We start from the raw sequence: 18,164 nt of genomic DNA, 5'->3' as shown, positions 1-18,164 counted from the left end.
CTTGCAAATTATATTTGCATAACTTCCACAAGTTTCTGAAAACATGTATAAAATACTTTTTGTATTCCTTTGTACTGCATCTGGTTCTTACACAAACTGTTGCTTGCAAAAATCAGTAATGGATAACATGAAAAGTGATAAATCTGACATTAAATTCATAACACCACATTGAATAACACTCTTTAAACCTCACCTGTGCACATAGGGTAATGGATTGAAAACTCACTGAGCATGTGCAAGAGGAAAACTGAGCAGTTAGTTGACTTTTAAGATTTATGATTACTATGCTTTGTTTCCAATTGAAATTCAGATAGTAGATCTGATGTTGAAGGAATGTTTTTTATTTTTTCTGATTTTTTGTTTAGTCTTTCCTGCTAACAATTACCAATATACAAGTTTATATCATGATCTTTAGAGAATGCATGTGTATTGGTATGGCTGAAACATTCGATTTCATAAGTCTGTTGTAACTTTCACGTGCATTGATTGATTCTTATCTGCTGAAGTCTATCTGTTTCATAAACAACAGTTTTACCCAGGTGAAGGAAATTATGAAGAAAAATGGTTCTGTGAACTAAATATCTAGCACTCATGAAACTTTAAACTACAAAACAGGTAAACATTTAAGACAAGTTTAGTGTATACAGAAGCTACACAACACTAAACTAATATTGTAGTTTTGGCAAAAAATGCAGCTTTGCAAGTTACCAGACTTTAACTAAATGTGCAACTGGATCAGTGCATTGAACCAACTCTATACTGGTGAAGGAATCATGACTATAAATTTGAATTTACTACATTTATCTACACAAAATATGAAAAACGTTTTACAAAATGTACATATTTTCTGTAAATAAAAATAAAATGTATACAATAGTATTTATAATTGTAATGTGTTTGTGAATATGACTCAGACAGACTCTGTGATGTTCTTATGAAAAATAAAATTTCTTTTGTCCATTTTATAGCTTGCATATTATACTTGTATATCTGCTAGAACCTTCAAAGTGCATATTTACAGGGGTTTTTTCAGTAATACTTTTATCTGTCTTTAGTATTTAATTTCCTTTACCACAAATTGTCATTAAATCACCAATGTAAGGTAAAATGAATAGTTGATAAATCTGACATCAAATATATGATGACCGAGTAGTAGGGTTAATGTTCCAAGTAATGTGATTGAAAAGGCAATGAAATACTGTGTTATCATAGTTAAGCTAACAAACCTTAAAAAAGAAAAAATTGTTACATTTTTTACTTATCTAAGATATGTTATAAAATTGTTTATAATTACAGAAGCTACACAGTGTTATGTTTGGAATAAATGTGGTCATATAAAAGGATACAAATTGACAGACTGTCTTGAAATTTCAAGTATTTAATGTATGTTAACTGACTACTTCTCAAATTTAAACTTCATCTTCATTTCATGTGTTACAATAAAATAAGTTCAGCTTTCTAGCCTTTGATTATAGAAAAGGAAGAATATTAATACTTCAATTATTTATTAACTTCACAAATGGAACGACCTAAAGTCTAAAATATTTTCAATCAATACCACAAGACAGTAGTATTAAGATTTAAAATAAGGGATTTTCAGTGATGGAACAAATTTCAACGTAATGAAGAGTAGAGTACCTTGACAAAAATCTGTTAGGAATGGACCACCAAGTTAACATAATTTATTTTTTTTATAAAGAACGTTTTACTGAGAGAACACAAATTTCTATGTTACCAATGTAATTTTGCAAAGCTCAGTGTTCAGACCTGTTTAATACTGACCACTGTGTAGTTTTAACATTTCTTCAAAAAACAATTAACAGTGCAAATAGCCTCTAACTATACAAATTACAAGCCAGATTTGTTACAAAAAATTCAATTTTTTAATGGTGGAACAATCTGAGATCACTGATATGGATCTATTATACATGCTATTTTAAGAACTTACATGAAGTCTTCATTTCAAAACAACAATGAACCTTACCTCACATGCCTGGAACCCTGCATAGCCCAGGACAGTGAAAAACACTAAAGGATAGGTAGCATTCTGCAGATAGTGAAAATATACACCAGCTTTTACCTGTTATAATATTAAAAAGAAAAAAAACAATTCAAGTACATCTGTTAAATTAATAAAAATAACACTAAACCTATGAGAAAAAATAACATGATTAAGTGTTTACTTAAGCATCAGAACAGCAGACAGTACCCGCTGTTTCCCAGATAATAAGAGGTTTGTGATTTCTTCATTTTAGATTGAAGTTTAAAACAATGACTCCCTATACACATATTGTAAAATAAATCTGTTAGTTTATGATAAAGCAGTGGCATAATTAAACATACGCATTATATGCACATGCATGTAGCTCATTGTAATGCCAGTGACTCTCCTCTAAAGTATCTTGTAATAAGAAATATTACATAATTATACCCTTAATAATTATACTTATATAACCATGTAAGCAAATATATTTTAAATAAATCATTGTTTTTGTTGATATAACTGACTGATCTAGTGGATATATTTTTTACAAATCTGGCTACACCCTTGTAAAGAGTCAGTTACAAATTAGAGACTTGAGAAAAATAACGTCATATAACTTTTGTTACCCTTATTTTCCTCATATTTCGGCTTTCATTACATAAAGACAACCTGAAACTTCCACTGTAACTGTAAAATGTTTATGGAGATATATCTTCTTCTAGTTCAACTTGCTTTTAGCAGAAATATTTTTGACAAGCTTGGTTAACTTCCTACTATGCCCCTCACACACACTTGTTGTACATGCTTAGAGTACATAAGATATAAAACATGAAAGATAATAATTATAAAATTAAAATCATTTATAAGTGACAAAATTTACATGAAATCAATTGAAAAAATGAGCAAAGTCAAACATGCAGATATTATGTAGAATAATAAATGTGACAAATATCACTAAATATATAATTTATTGTCACCGAGTGAACCACCATCAATACATACAATAGGTATGACATTTATAATTTACAGAATTTATTACTATTGACCGAGTCATTATCAGAAGGATAGACGTCACTGGACAAAGAATTTAACAAGTGTTCACATACTAACCCAAAATGTACTTTGTATCAAAATCTCAGTACCCAAGTCAAGATATATATAACTCATAACTATGATAAAGTATTCAGTGAATTGTCTCTGTGATGATAAAACAGTAAGAAAGTTATTCAAAATAAATTAAATAAGTGATATAAATTCTGATCTGGATAATAATGTATTATATAATAATACATATTCCATGTAATAATGTATTACATTCTGTGTTATCACACTCTAAATAAAAATAAAAAAAGATCAACATAAAGTTACTCAAATGAGTACATGAAATGTTCAATGCAATAACACCTTAATGTCTGCATCAAATTTTACATCCAAAATGGAACTTCCTGTTATAAAAATGATTGATTATTGTATTTTTCTATATGACAAGTGGAAACTGTCCAACAGTGTATGTAAGCTATTTTTTATGATTTTTCCTCAGAAAATGAACAAAAAAAACACTAAAATAGGGCTTATTTCCACATTTTATAGACTTTAGGCCTTGAATAAAACGATACAAGTACCTAATCAGTTAAATGGATCAATTACTATCATCTACAAAACAGAGTATGCAATTAGCATGTAATACAATCACTAAAGATTTAAAAAGAAAAGGAACATTAACTAACATTGTTCTTTACTCATTTTTTGTTTCCTTAATGAGCACCATCAGTTAATAAAGATAAAAATTTTCCTGAAATGATACTGGGGGTAGAACTCTAGTAGAAATTTTTCAATCAGAAAGCTGCGAACAGATGAAATACCAACTTGTCACAAGATGTTTAAACTTGTAAATAAAATAACTGTAATTATTAATTCATAGTAACTTACTTCCTGACAACTGGTAATTAGAAATTACAAATATCACAAACATGCCTACAGTCACAAATAGGTAGCATTCTGCAATTACTTAAAATTAAAAACACCATTCATGCAGATCTGTAAAAATAAGAAACACATTAAAGTAACAAATACACGGGTGATTTTTATTCCTTTTTATCTACTATAACATGTCACATTAACACCACTAATGCTATAACATGATGAGTGGTACACAAAAAACAATAGTAGCCAAAACATATATTAAAATAATATAATTAACGTTTTAGTTAATCAGTAACAACAACTTACAGTAGGTTAGTGCATAGTTCACTGTAATTATGTTGAAGTTATTAAAACACCTAACAAGTATGTTTACGTAAAATTAGTTGTTCCTGTATAAGTGTTTTAAGATAACAAATGCTATCTTGAATAGTCTTTTACTGATTAAAGTTAAAAGACAGCAAAAAATAGCAAGAAGTTTAAAAGTCCATCAAAAATATTTATTTTATTTTCATTTTTCAAAAATATATTTCTTTCACAACTGAAAATATAAAAAGAGAAATATTTTCTAAACATTAGGTGCACCAACCCTTCAATCTTTCTCTTCTTAAAAAATTGTGGCAAAAATGTGTGATAAGGCAATTCTATGAATTGTTCCCAGTTTACAATATGCTCTTATTCTTTGTAACATTTTTGTTTAACAATATTATATCACAATCCTAAGTCCCTTGCTGGTACAGCAGTAAGTGTACAAATTTATAATGCTAAAACCAGAAGTTTGATTCCTTTGGTAAATAGCCTGATGTAGCTTTGCTATAAGAAAACATGCCCACACAATCCTAAATACAAAATATTTCAAACATTCATTCTTTTTTTCTGATTATGATATTTTAGTAATACTAATCAGACTTCTAAAATGAAACACTCCAACGTTTTTTGCTATTTTTTCACTCTTTATTTTTCAGCTGAAAATATGTGAGCAAAAATATATTGTTGCAATGCTACTTATAAAAAAAAAAAAAAAATTACTTTCTAACTTTGTTCTGAAGAGTTTAATAATCCACAACGTTGGTTTCTCTAACCTTTCCAAGCTCCATTTTCTCTTCTTCCACTAGCAAGCCCTCATTCTCTACCCCTATCTTATCATCTCTAGTCACTTCACGAGAGATTGTTTTTGTGAGAATAGGTTCTGTCTTGCGTCTTTTCCTATGCCGTACTCTCATATCTACTTCTTTTCCAGTGACTTCTTGCAGTAACGTAGTATCTAGTTCACTGCAAGTTACAAAACACTATTGAAAAGTTTGATAAGTGGCACAGTAACAACTTATTTTGCATCAATATTTATCGTAGTTGTTCCAACACACAAATAACGAATATGAGGTGAATGCATAGAGCTTAAAATGTGACTCAAAGATTTAGTACTTTACTCACAAAAATCTGATTGCCACTTCCAAAACCAACATACTGTAAGATGTTATTTATAAGACAAATTTATAATTAACTTTGCATATCTAAAGTGGAACTTTACCTCCCTCAAAAACAGAATGGGGGCTTTTTCTAGTGATGTTTCATAATTCTGAGTTATTTTTCAGTGTTTTACAAAAAAGTAAAAAATATATAAATATACAAACAGCAGAATAAATTGTTGTCAATAATGATTATAGAACTAAGTTAACTAACACATTGTTTTTAAAAAAATAAAGACAATTAACATAAAATAAATAGACATACTGTACCAAACAAAAAGAAAACCAAAAAGAAATGGAATAAGACAAGATAAATTAAGAAACCTTCTCACAAAATATTCACCAAACTGAACAAAGAAATCTTCAGACCAGCATCCTATTGTACAACAATCTGGTCAAAACATTGTATAGAAGCAAAAACAAAATGGAAAGATATCATGTGCAGCAAAAGTGGTGTTTACTAACTAACAAGTGGAGATATATGTTCATGAAGATGAAAAATGGTGAAAATACAGTAAAGTTTAACATTCTGGAAACTAAACATTGAAAACAGCAAAACCTGTAACATTTTAGATATCTGTGAATAAAAAAAAAATAACTTGGAAATTTTATAAATAAGTTGAAGAATAAAAACAGATCCAGACAACTGACCAAATCAACATACGTTTCTCCTTTCTCTTTTTCTTTCTACATTGTTTCCATAATTATTTCCAATTCTATTTCCTTCCATCATAAATTTCCAAGGAAGTGTACAAAATATTTTTTACACTTAGTTAGCAGAGTAGCATATAATGGTGTAAAGTGAGGAGAATTTAAACACTGGAAATATATGCAGTTTTATTTACTCAAAGTGTTTTTTAACAGTCCCCTAATATATTATTAACGCAACTGGAACTTTAACCCAAGTAACTATATCTGGTTATTTACCCATGTATGTATGTAATATTAGCCATGAAAAGTCAGACCTAATTAGAAATTCAAATGAAGCATGAAAGCTTATATGATCAAAGTTATCCCCAGCCTGATGCAAGTATCAATAAGAAAATTTCTTATCTTCAATCTATGTAACAAAACACAAACCTGCTATTAGTGATACTGCTTTCTTCTTTACTAGATTCTCTGCTGTCTTTTCTCATATGTTCTCTAACTAAATCAAAAAATGATCCTTTCTTTGCAAGAAGTTCTTTGTATGTTCCACTCTCTTCAACCTGGCCATTTTTCATCACTATAATAGCATCAACATCAGGTAGAACTGAGAGGTTGTGAGTTACCAAAATTCGTGTCTAGGTGTAAGAAGAGAAATTATATTTCAGAATGTAAACATCCAAATATACAGTGAACACTTTAGTTTTACTCAAAATTTAATGAAAATGATACATCACAAAATACCTAAATGTATTGTTTTATGATGATACTACAAAAGTGTGTTCTTTCACTTTTCATGAAAAAGAATCTAACAACAAACAGTTAGTCAACTGTATGATATTGAATAATCAGTTTAGCACAATGCTACAAAATTATTCATATATCTAAATAAGTTTACATTCTCAAGTACTGAGTTAAAAGATTTTTTTTAAAATCTCAAGATATTTAAGTCAACTGTTTCAGCTAACAGTTATTTAAGTTTTTCATGTACATTTTTGATATCTAATCATGTTTCATCTTTCAAACAAATACACTATAGTATTATTGTTTATGTACTTTATTTAAATAACATACATAAATCACTATTACACTTTCATTTCGATACAGACAGTATTACCATTTATTTGCAGTAAGTGTGTATGTGTATATTATCCTGTCAATTAAAATATATTTTTTTAATTATAACCAATTACAACAACAAAAGCTCAAATTAAACTATTACTTTTGTGTAGAGCAATAGATTGTCAGAGAGAAATTATACTCCTATATGAATATGGCTTAAAAGTCATAACAGACTAAGAAAATGTGATAAAAATTATGCGCATTTGAATTTGGTAATTCATTTACATGCAATAGATAATAAAAAGTTTGCTTGTTTCACCAGTGCAAATATTTTACATGAAGTTTAACAGTTAATCACAAAACAATGCTTAATTTACCAAGCTTCCATAATGAAATTTTTACAACAATTAGAATAAATTTCTTGGTTTAATCAAATAAGTGTGCACAATAAAAACTACTTCCTAATGCAAACCAAGAATGTAAAAAAAATATCATCTTGAATTAATGTTTTAAATAAAACTTTGTTTCATTGAAATAACCAATAAGTATATTATAAAATGTTTCTTATAAATTACATAAAGGAATACAATAGTTTCTGGCAAAGTTAGTCACAAACAACACAATAAATGAAGAAAACTGATGTACTTTTTTTTGCAGAAGTCCGTTGGATCCAATAACATGTTGAAACAAACTCTTAGCAACATGGGAGTCTACAGCACTTAAAGGATCATCCAGCAGATATACATCTGCATCCTGGTATACAGCTCGTGCTAAATTAATTCTCTGTTTTTGTCCTCCGCTTAAGTTGACCCCCTTTAAATCAGACATTCACCTTAGTTGTTAATGCTATACATTGAATATTTAGATATAAAGCATAAATACTTATTTCCACCATATGTTTCAGAAATATGCCATTTTTTACAAATTTCCATGCATTACATAAATATTTATTTTAAAACTTTGATTGTCATGAGAAAAACTTCAAGTAATACAACATTATTTACAAATATTTGTAAGAAACATAAATTTCACTATGAATATCTACAACACAAAACTATACACGCACTTACTGGTTCTTTCTTTTTACTTATTATACCTAGTGTAATGAACTTTAACACCACTTTACACTGTGTAATACAATGATTTGTGCAGAAAAATAACAGCTTACAAAATAAAAACGTGTAATTTTTTTTAATTAACCACTAACAAAAACTGTAATACTAAATTTAACTTGCTTCTGCGCACCCAAATTTGCTCTTTTTCAATTACACTGTAAATAAATCTTAGCTTGTAAGTCCAAGGGGTTCTTAACACTTAAATGATGATTTAAATGTTTTATTTCTACATGAAAATATTTCTGAGTTTTTAATCATTTCTGAAAGACAAAACTGACTTAATATCTCCGATTTTAAATTTTGGTCATATTTTATTTAAATAACATGCAAGGTTTTAACGATAAGATTTTTTAAATTTCAAACTACTTTCAGATGTTGACTCACAAAGCTGCGAAGATTGCAGTTATTTATTTTTCTTCGATTAATAAGTTATAATGCAAAATTCTTAGCAAATGTTTAAGTACTTTTACTTCCAACATTTCAATATTATGGAATTAACTCTGAACTTGTATTTTACTTATACATAACATTTCGCCCTGATTGGCTAAATAACTCCTCCATAAGGATTTGCAATTTGGCATACAAATAAAATTAATTTTCAGTTAGTTTTGGGGTATAAAAAGTTATTAAATGAAGCTGAACAGCCAAGAAAGGAAGTAGTGATAATTTATGAGTGCATTAAATATCATTTTCTTATTTTAAAACAATAACAACACTGGCTAAAGTCGCTTATGCTGATTTTAGTATGAAAGTATTTGACTAAATAAATAATTTTATGTTGCTATAGGTAGTTTTCCTTTTCTTTAGAATCCATTCAGGAGGATTTCAATATTTATTTTACTAATACCTACAGATTAAAGATTCTTCTTTCTGAAATATTTTTTTGTTTATTACACATAATATACAATTGTTTCCAATAATCAAATAGATTTTTTTCTAATGATTAGTACACCAGCCTCTCAACACGACTATTACTCTAGCAAAGGAAATGTTTCCGAAAACGTAAACATAAATGTGCACCTTCTCCCCAATCTCAACCTCATCACCACCTGGCAAAATCATCAAGTCTGGCCTCAAGCAGCATTTATCTATCACTTTCTTGTATTTCTTTTCATTCAATGGTTGACAGAACAAAACGTTCTGTTTGAGAGTCATATTCTGTATCCAGGCTTGTTGGGATACATAAGCTGTAGTTCCCTAAAACAAACACAATCTGTCATTTCTTGAACAACAACATGAAAAAAAGTACAACTTGTCATCTCCTAAACACTAAACAAACAAACCTAATATCATTTAATAATAAAATACTGACAACAAACAAAACCAAAACAGTATTTTCTTTTAAAATCTAATAACACTGACTCTTTAAAGATGTCAAAAAAGCATCATATAAGTTCCTGTACTCCAAAATATTAATAAAAATAAATCACACATAAAATCTAAGACCCTAAAATGTGTAATATCTATCATAAAGATTAACAATTGTAAAGAGCATATATCTGTCTGCAGTATGGATATGTTAGTTGTATAATTATGAGCCAACTAAAAGAAAGACACATTAAAGTAGTAGAATGGCTCTGTGTGTGCGTAGAATAAATATGACATATTCTAATTAATTATTTTGTGATACTTAGAAAATTTATCTTTCTTCTTCACTGTAAATATGCAGTTTTCTAGCACAAAAAAACTCTTCAAACAGAACAGTATAAAGATGTCACATACCTTGATATTTATTGTTCCTGATAGTTTATACATTTCTCCCAATAAAGAGGACAGAATGGATGACTTTCCTGAGCCTACTTGACCCACAATGGCTACTAGCTGACCAGTCTTAATATGTAAATTAATATTTTTGAGTACTGCTTCACCATGTGTTTCCCAGCTGCATGTTCCATTATTAATGCTAATCATTTCTCCTTCAAGATGAAAAACCATGGAAATGAATTTCTGAAAATGCTAATACTTCACATTTTTTCTTTGGTGCAATATTTTTTAACAATTTAGGTGAGGAAAATTGTATATAAAAACACTTGAAGCAAAGTATGATAAAGAAATCTGAATAAAACATGTTTTTTATGCTGTAAATCAAACAGATACTAACAAATATTTTAATAAATTGAATGAGAATCTATTTAGCATTAGCTTTTGTTGTATTGCAAATAATCACTATAAAGTGCACATAATAACCAAAAAGAATAAAAACTGATTAAGAATTTTTAGATTTCCACATTCATATGTACAGAATATTATAACAGATGTTAACCTACTATTTTTCACCAAGGTGAAAAATACATGTTCCATTAACATCCTTGAAATAAAACATTTAGAAGGTCAAATAGACAATTATTTCAACAATAAGTGAAAGATACAATGAAGCTTTTAAGATGAAAAAGTGTTATGACAACACAAAGCTTAAAACAAATGCTACATGTTCTTGTGACTTTGTTCAATGGCCAAAATGACATGTGTCTCCACTTAACATTTATAGAGCTTCTACACAAATAATACTTACAGCTACAGCCTCCAATGAATTCATAAAGTCATAATTTACCAGTGTACATAAAGGGTACTACTAAATTAGTATTCATTTAAAATCTATTAAACCTATGGTCACTGATGTACAATTTTATGAACATGCTCAGCATATTTTAATGGATTAAAATCTCATATTCTAAGTGTTATTTAAAATCATAACAGTAAATAAAGATAGTATGGTCGAAACGTTTCACCAAGAAACAGTTGTATAATACAATGTTTTGACTGAAAATAATAAACAGGTTACATAATTAATGTTTTAAAACTGACAAAAATAGACAATTGGCAATGATATAAATATTTTGAAAGTAATTACTAGTACAAAGGTATTGGCATACATCCAGTTTGAGAACATGATATTAGTTACATTAAACTGTACTACAAAACATTATATAGAAGAACTTCAGAGGTTAACTATAACTATTTGTAGGTACAATATATTGTAAAGAAGAAAAAAAAGAGTTAATGTTAAAACTATTAAAAACAGATACTTACTTTCAAAATAAAATATTCACTTATCAGTCACACATAATCATCAAATGTATATTCTTCTTTTAAACATTTTGGAACAATAAAATATACCTGTTAAATAATAAAATAACAAACCTTTATCAGTTTCAGTGCCAACACAATTTGGGTCTAATTCTTCACTGACTAAAAATTCATTCAGTCGATGAATAGACACTCGAGTCTGTAAACAATCAGCGTAAAATTTTACACTTAGCCACCATACATTTCTATTGGAATCTGGTTTACTATTCATTTTACACATAAGAATACAATTATTCTAAAAGAAAATAAATGTTTGAATTTTGTATACCTTTACAGCATTTAATACTTTTGTATCTAAGTTACTGTGAACATTAATACTTACAAATATTTAACTAAACTATTCCAATACATATACTGCAAACGAATTTTGAAATTTGTTTAGATTGTTCTTTCTTTTTTTTTTAACAAATACATGTATCTTCAGATGGAAATAAAGGTTTTGATCAATCTCTTTCTGGGGGGATACATTCTGGATTAAATTTTTTTAAAGATCACAAAATGTGTGCTCATCAGCTAGCCTGATATAAACCTAAAATTTTATATATTTAAATATTATATATTAATTTAAAATTTTAAACTTAAGTTTTTTAACAACACTAATTGATAAATTCCTTCATCAACTTACCTGTACAATATTTGAAATCATATCTGGAAGAACTACTAATGAAAAGCGTAACATGTTAAACAAAGTCAAGGACACAAAAGCAGTTGTAGCATCTAGAATGTTATTTTCATCAATGAGGAGAAATGTGACAAAGCTCGTGATTGCAATCTACAAAGAAAAGAAATTGACGAAATAAATGTCAAACCAAGTTATCGTAGAGAAACAGATTAGAATTGTTATGAAATACATTAACTGTTACCAAATATGAAAAAAAAATTAAACAAGTCTAGAGTTGAGATGAAGATAAAACAAACAAACAATCAATAAAGAAAATTAATTTTATTCTTACAAATTACAATTAATTTATGAAAATATTGGAGCAGCTAATGATTATCTGAATAATTAATTTTTTATAATACATGTGGCCAGTCCAAAAATCATCTGTTAATGCTAAGCATTTCTGCCCATTTCAATTTATAAAGTATGTTCATCATCATCATCATCATCTACCACTTGATTCCATCAAGGAACATAGGGCCACAATCACTTGCGGTTTCATGAACAGGTATTTAAGTGAGTAGGTTGTTAGCCCACTGCACTGAGCCGTCCCTAATTTAGTAGTGTAAGACTAGAGGGAAGGCAGCTAGTAATCACCACCCACTGCCAACTCTTGGGCTACTCTTGTACCAACGAATAGTGCGATTGACCATCACTTATAACGCCCCCACGACTGGGAGGGCAAGCATGTTTTGGCGTGACTCAGGCGCAAACCCGTGACCCTCAGATTATGAAGAGCACGCCTTAACGGGCTAGGCCATGCCGAGCCATAAAATATGTTAGTTGAATATAATTTCCTCATGTTACACTAAAAAATTCATAGCTTTCTGGTAATTAAAATGAAAGAATAATTCCATTAAAACCTTAGTTATTAATGTAGTCTTCAAAAACAATCTTAAGAAACATTCTACATATATGCAATAAACTGAAGAGTGACTCATCATATAAATTAAGAAATCATCAGTCACTTTTCATAACAAAACTCCTATATTTAAAATCTTTACTTATCTTCATTGAATCATTGCATGTTGTTACTTTTTCAACCTTCATAAACAAACATACTTAATTTATTTGTATAAAAGATTTGCTGGTACATTTATACAACCTGTTCTTCATTGTCATTTGTACTACTCTCTTCCCTCTTACATCACTAAAATCTGGGTTTTGATCACTGTATTGGGCATAGAAACAATTGCTCATTGGGCAGATTTGTGCTTAAAATAAAGATGCAGTTAGTAATAAGTACTGAGTTTGTTTATGAATGGAAAGTTAAATTTATGTTACATTTATATTATAATTTTCATCAGCTACGTTTTCTCTATGATAGTAAGAACAGTGGTTTTTATATGTGTGGACTTTTGACAGAAAGCAAGAATTATTTAAAGCTCTGGATACACCTGTGCTAACCCAAGAAGTTATGTAAGAAATTTATCACTGATTCTATTGCAATAACAAAGTAGAGAAAATTAATTGAGCCTGCCTGTGTGGTCTTTTGACAAAAAAAGAGAATTATTCAAAGCTCTTGCTTCAATTGCAATAACAAACTGTGTAAAGAATATTTTGTACATACATTTGACTTGTTTTGTTGTTGAAATTTAATGGCAATGACTCACAGACACCTACTGTGAAGAATACTGCAGCTTACAAAACTTTATACTCACTGTTAAAGGTGATATCTAGCTTAGATATTTAACAATATAGTTAACAAATACAAACAAAATTATATTTCTCCATTACTTATCTTTTGATATAGTTAGCCTAAAAGAAAAGTAATATGAAACAGAAATATATATTCTAAAAGAAATTAACTCACCATAAATGGTGCACAGCCCCATATAAATGCTACTCCAGCATTGTTAAAGGCATATGTTCGTAATAAGTTGATTTCATCATTTCTAACATTTGTGACTTGGTTTATGAAAGGAATTTCCCATGCATACAGTTTCAACACCTGTTCAAAGAATATAAGATTGTATTTAGTATGTGTTCAAGTGTAAATGCATAAAATTCTTACACACACTCATAGGTTTTGTAAGTTGATGTTCGAGTTTTGCAGACAATTTTACTATTATTAAAAACGATCAAATACGTAAAAATAACAACATTTTAATTTAAAAGCCCCATAATCAAATCCTGGTCACAGAAACAGTTCTACACAGAACTTCCATTAAGACAGCAAGAGATTAGTAGCCAAAACTAGGGATAAAAACTAATTAATTATTAGTATCTTGTAATAATAATAAAAAAAACTTTTTAATAATTAGACTTTTGAAGATATTGTTGAAAACTATATTTTCAATGCTATACAAACTGTTTGTTTGCTAGCAGGAGCTGCAGGTCATAGTTTAATAATGTAACACTAGGATATCTAGAAAGTTCTAAAAGATTTGATTAAAGTTTCTAGGAAATTTGAGGATAGATTATAAACACAAGGTTAAATAAAGCATCAAATGATTACTAAGAATATACATATATATGTATATAGTAGTTATTTCTAGCTGGTAGAGTAAATTAATATTGTATATTTTCATTTCAGCTGTAAAATGATACAAGCAAGTTTTTTCTTTACATTAGTGCACACAGCATACTTGTAAATGTGATTTACATCTGTGTCCAAGCTTGTAAAAATGTCAAGGGAGAAATAAATTAACGTGATATACTTTATGTGAACTGAACTTTAAATCATTTTCAAGAGATCCTTTGAAAGAACCTACAACAAAAGAATAAAATTACAATTATACTACATAATTTATACTCATAATTTAAAAAATGATGTGGTACCATAATCTCACTTTTTTCATATTTAGTTGTTTCAATTATTCACATTTTGTATAACAAGTGCCTATAAACTATTTTAAGTTAAAACTAAAGGGACACTCAGTAGAGCACATACCCTTGTCCCATAGTGTTTGTCATATTCAGCTCTCAAACGATACAAAAATGTGTCCATATATCAGTTGTTAAAAAAGTACACTATTTTCAGCTGAACACTGAGGAATAATATTCTACATATATCTACTAAGTTTCATCAAAGTTTGATCATTTTTTACTGAGATAAAGAGCCAAAATAGTGTGAAATTTTAGCCACCATATTACCAAACAGGGAGTTTTTGAATGTTTGTGATCTTGCTATGACTTTGGCCTTTGACCTTCACCCTCCAAAAATTAACCACTTCTAAATTGGGTAATAGTTCAAATGTATACCAACATTCATCCAAATCCAGCCATTTTTCAGAAATATTGCTTACAAACACACACACACATGGAGTGAAAACATAACTTCCATCCACATTCAGTAGCAGAGGTAAAAATGAAAACTAAAAATGACACAATGCAAAAGTTCACACTCATAAGACAGTGTGCATACAGTATCTATGAAAACCCTGGTTGAGCCATTATGACTTCAATCTTCCAAGGAGGTTGTAAAGTAAAGCAGCAACAAAAACTATAATTGAGCTAATATTTTTCTCACATCCCCTATAATTGTGTTGTATGTATTCTTTAAACATGAAAACAGCCAGGCTATCATCATGACCATTATTCAATTATCATGTGGTGTTTTATATTTTACAAAAATTGTGTTATTTCATTCTTAGTCAGTTGCACAAGTGTTCAGCTGTACGATGCTCAAAAAGAAAGTAGTGATAAATTATGTTAAGTCAGACATTCAAAAATAAATCTCAGATCAAGTTTCTTTAGTATATAAAGGCCTTTCATGTAAGAGTAAAAACAGTAGGTGTACCATCACACATTTGATAGTGTACTGGAAAAGGCAAGACTAATGCTTTTCACTTGACTTAAAATGTTCTCCTATACAACAAAAGTAGACAGCAAACTGTAAAATCAATATAATTTCAACAATAGTGTGGATGTGAAAAAGTGATAAATAACAAATCACACTTGACAAAAATGTGATTATAGCAACAACTTATTTTGAACTTAAAACAGTGAAACGCCAAACAACATAAAAAGCAGTGTATTCCCACCATGTGTAAAAAATATTAAGTTTCACTTAATATTATGTTATCTACTGTTATCAGTATATCAGCATATGATAACTACATAAATACACAATTTTTTTCATGGATACTCCATGGTATATTATGTTTTATCTCTGTGTACTAACATTATATCTAATTCTGTAAGTTTCAATTATACTTAAAAAAGAGGGCATTATGTAGCTTTACTCCACAGATCTTGGTTATAATTTTCCCTCACAGCTTTTCACATTTAGTGCTGCTTTTTATTTGCACAAATTTCTTTGGTTGCCACTAGCCTTGATACTCCCATCTACATCAAGTGTTTAACATTGTAAAGCAGTGCTGTAGCATGCATAACAACATAATAATATATAAAATGAAGTAAAGAAATTCTACCAAATTACTACACAAATACAAGAGTATTTTAACTCTTACAAATTCAAAAGTATTATTTCTTTTACAACTCTTATTCTCAATCATTAAGTATTACATTTTTCTTGTAACATTCTTGCTCATTTTAACAATTCACATAACAAAATCTCTTAGTTTTGTAGGGGCTTTAGACACACCCTCCTGGCACAGTTAACTCCCTCTACAGTGCACAACGCAATATTCACTTCAAGATTAGACATAAAAAGAAGTTACAAAAAGGTGGGAAGTGTCAGAGGAAGTAAGTATCTATCAGAAACACATTTTCAGCTTAGAAAACTTACAGTTTCTGGTATGATATCTTACCTCTTCTCAGTGACCTGGTAGAGGAACTGATGTAAAATTTACTTATATAAACATCCTTCAGAAGGCATATCAAGAGAACCAACATAATGTGACATCTCTTTGTAGAGGAACACGACTATGGGAGACAACACCACATATGAACCAGATAAACTTGTTGCCCATCATGAAAATATATGTCAATAAATCAGGTGGTAGAGAAACGCATTCTGACACACCAAATGGTGTAGACTGTCTAGGACACATCAGGCGATAAGTGATGAGTCAACTATAATCCAATACTAGGCAGCATTGTAGTCCATGGTATGATAGAATCCCAACTGTTTTCACCTCAAGCTTAGAAAGCAAAAGAGGAAAACAACTTCATTTCCAACCACCCAAGTAAAGAACATATGTGCCAACCTAGTCCACAACCAAAACCAAGCCACCCAGGAAGCAACATTCATGCAGCAGTAGGAAGGAGGAGTGCAATGCAGTGTTTCCCTCAAATTCAAAACCAAGCAACATTGGGAATTTATAACCTAGCCTGTGGGAGGACAAGAGCTTCCTTCCAATCAAATGTTCCATTGGTGTTGATGGTGTGATCTCTCTTCTTACCATGGACCAGATGCACAATACCCAGTGCCATCTGGACTTTGGTTGGCTGGCCAAGCTATAATCCAACACTAGGCCACCCAGGAACCAATATCCAGCCACAGGTAGAATGAGAAGTCCTAGCCAAAGGGATGAGCTGCATTTTGGTAAATTGTCTCCAGATGGCACTGGGTATTGTGCATCTGGTCCATGGTAAGAAGAAAGCTCACACCATCAACACCAATGGAACATTTGATTGGAAGGAAGCTCTTGTCCTCATCATGTAACATCATAACATCACCATCCTACTCTCAATTAAATGGAACTGAAAACACTTGGGAGGATGTCTCCATGATCCACCTCCTCAGTGGCTGATATGTGGTAAGAACTCCCTTACTACACTCAAAGAGGGGAAGGTACATGGTGGTGGGAAGTTCCTGAGGAATGCAACAGTAACCTAAAACTGCTTTAGCCATGATAGTCCATGAGTTAGTAAAGTTTGGGATGGGCATAGTTATAATGCAAAACATCACAAGAATGAACTGAGTAGAATTCATGTAGAACACCAAATCTCTACAGTGAGCGTTATAAACTGAAATAGTCATATAGTGCATATTTATGGATTAGTATGACTTGATAGACATCACTAACTACAAAGCAGGATCCAACATTTACAACAGTGATCCTGAAAGGGAAATAAATAAAAATAAACATACCCCTTTGCATTGGAAATAGGGTATGGAGAATGGTAACAGATAATATTCAGTATCCAGATGAAGCAAAAACAGCCTTATAATGAAAGCAATGGAAGATGAATGTGTTAGGTGTGTTCAACATGCCAGCCTGAATGATTTCTTTGAATGTACAACAGAAATGGGAAGCCAGGGAATGGGAAAGGTGTCAGTTCTAATGAGAGAACACTTTGAAAAGACATTGTGA

The 18,164-nt window shown here is 29.9% G+C and overlaps 1 protein-coding gene across 6 annotated transcripts in view; it reads right to left on the bottom strand.

Moving 5' to 3' along the window:
• The window catches only part of LOC143223430 (multidrug resistance-associated protein 1-like), a 67,888-nt gene that overhangs the window by 18,713 nt on the left and 31,011 nt on the right, over window positions 1–18,164 (bottom strand). For all 6 annotated transcript variants that reach the window (XR_013012913.1, XM_076451407.1, XM_076451410.1 and 3 more), the window contains 9 exons: window positions 13,754–13,891; window positions 11,905–12,051; window positions 11,334–11,418; window positions 9,915–10,108; window positions 9,213–9,389; window positions 7,723–7,890; window positions 6,451–6,653; window positions 4,987–5,176; window positions 1,985–2,080 (listed from right to left, as the gene is read on the bottom strand). Coding sequence is in view for 5 of the 6 variants with exons in the window: in XM_076451407.1 (XP_076307522.1) it covers window positions 1,985–2,080; window positions 4,987–5,176; window positions 6,451–6,653; window positions 7,723–7,890; window positions 9,213–9,389; window positions 9,915–10,108; window positions 11,334–11,418; window positions 11,905–12,051; window positions 13,754–13,891 (1,398 nt within the window). In the remaining variant the exon portion in view is untranslated. The remainder of the gene's footprint in view (window positions 1–1,984; window positions 2,081–4,986; window positions 5,177–6,450; window positions 6,654–7,722; window positions 7,891–9,212; window positions 9,390–9,914; window positions 10,109–11,333; window positions 11,419–11,904; window positions 12,052–13,753; window positions 13,892–18,164) is intronic.

This window comes from Tachypleus tridentatus, chromosome 8 (genome assembly GCF_004210375.1).
Source record: "Tachypleus tridentatus isolate NWPU-2018 chromosome 8, ASM421037v1, whole genome shotgun sequence".
In the NCBI taxonomy this organism is placed as follows: domain Eukaryota; kingdom Metazoa; phylum Arthropoda; class Merostomata; order Xiphosura; family Limulidae; genus Tachypleus; species Tachypleus tridentatus.
The sequence above is the reverse complement of the archived record's forward strand: the minus strand, read 5'-3'. Positions and strand labels throughout refer to the sequence as shown.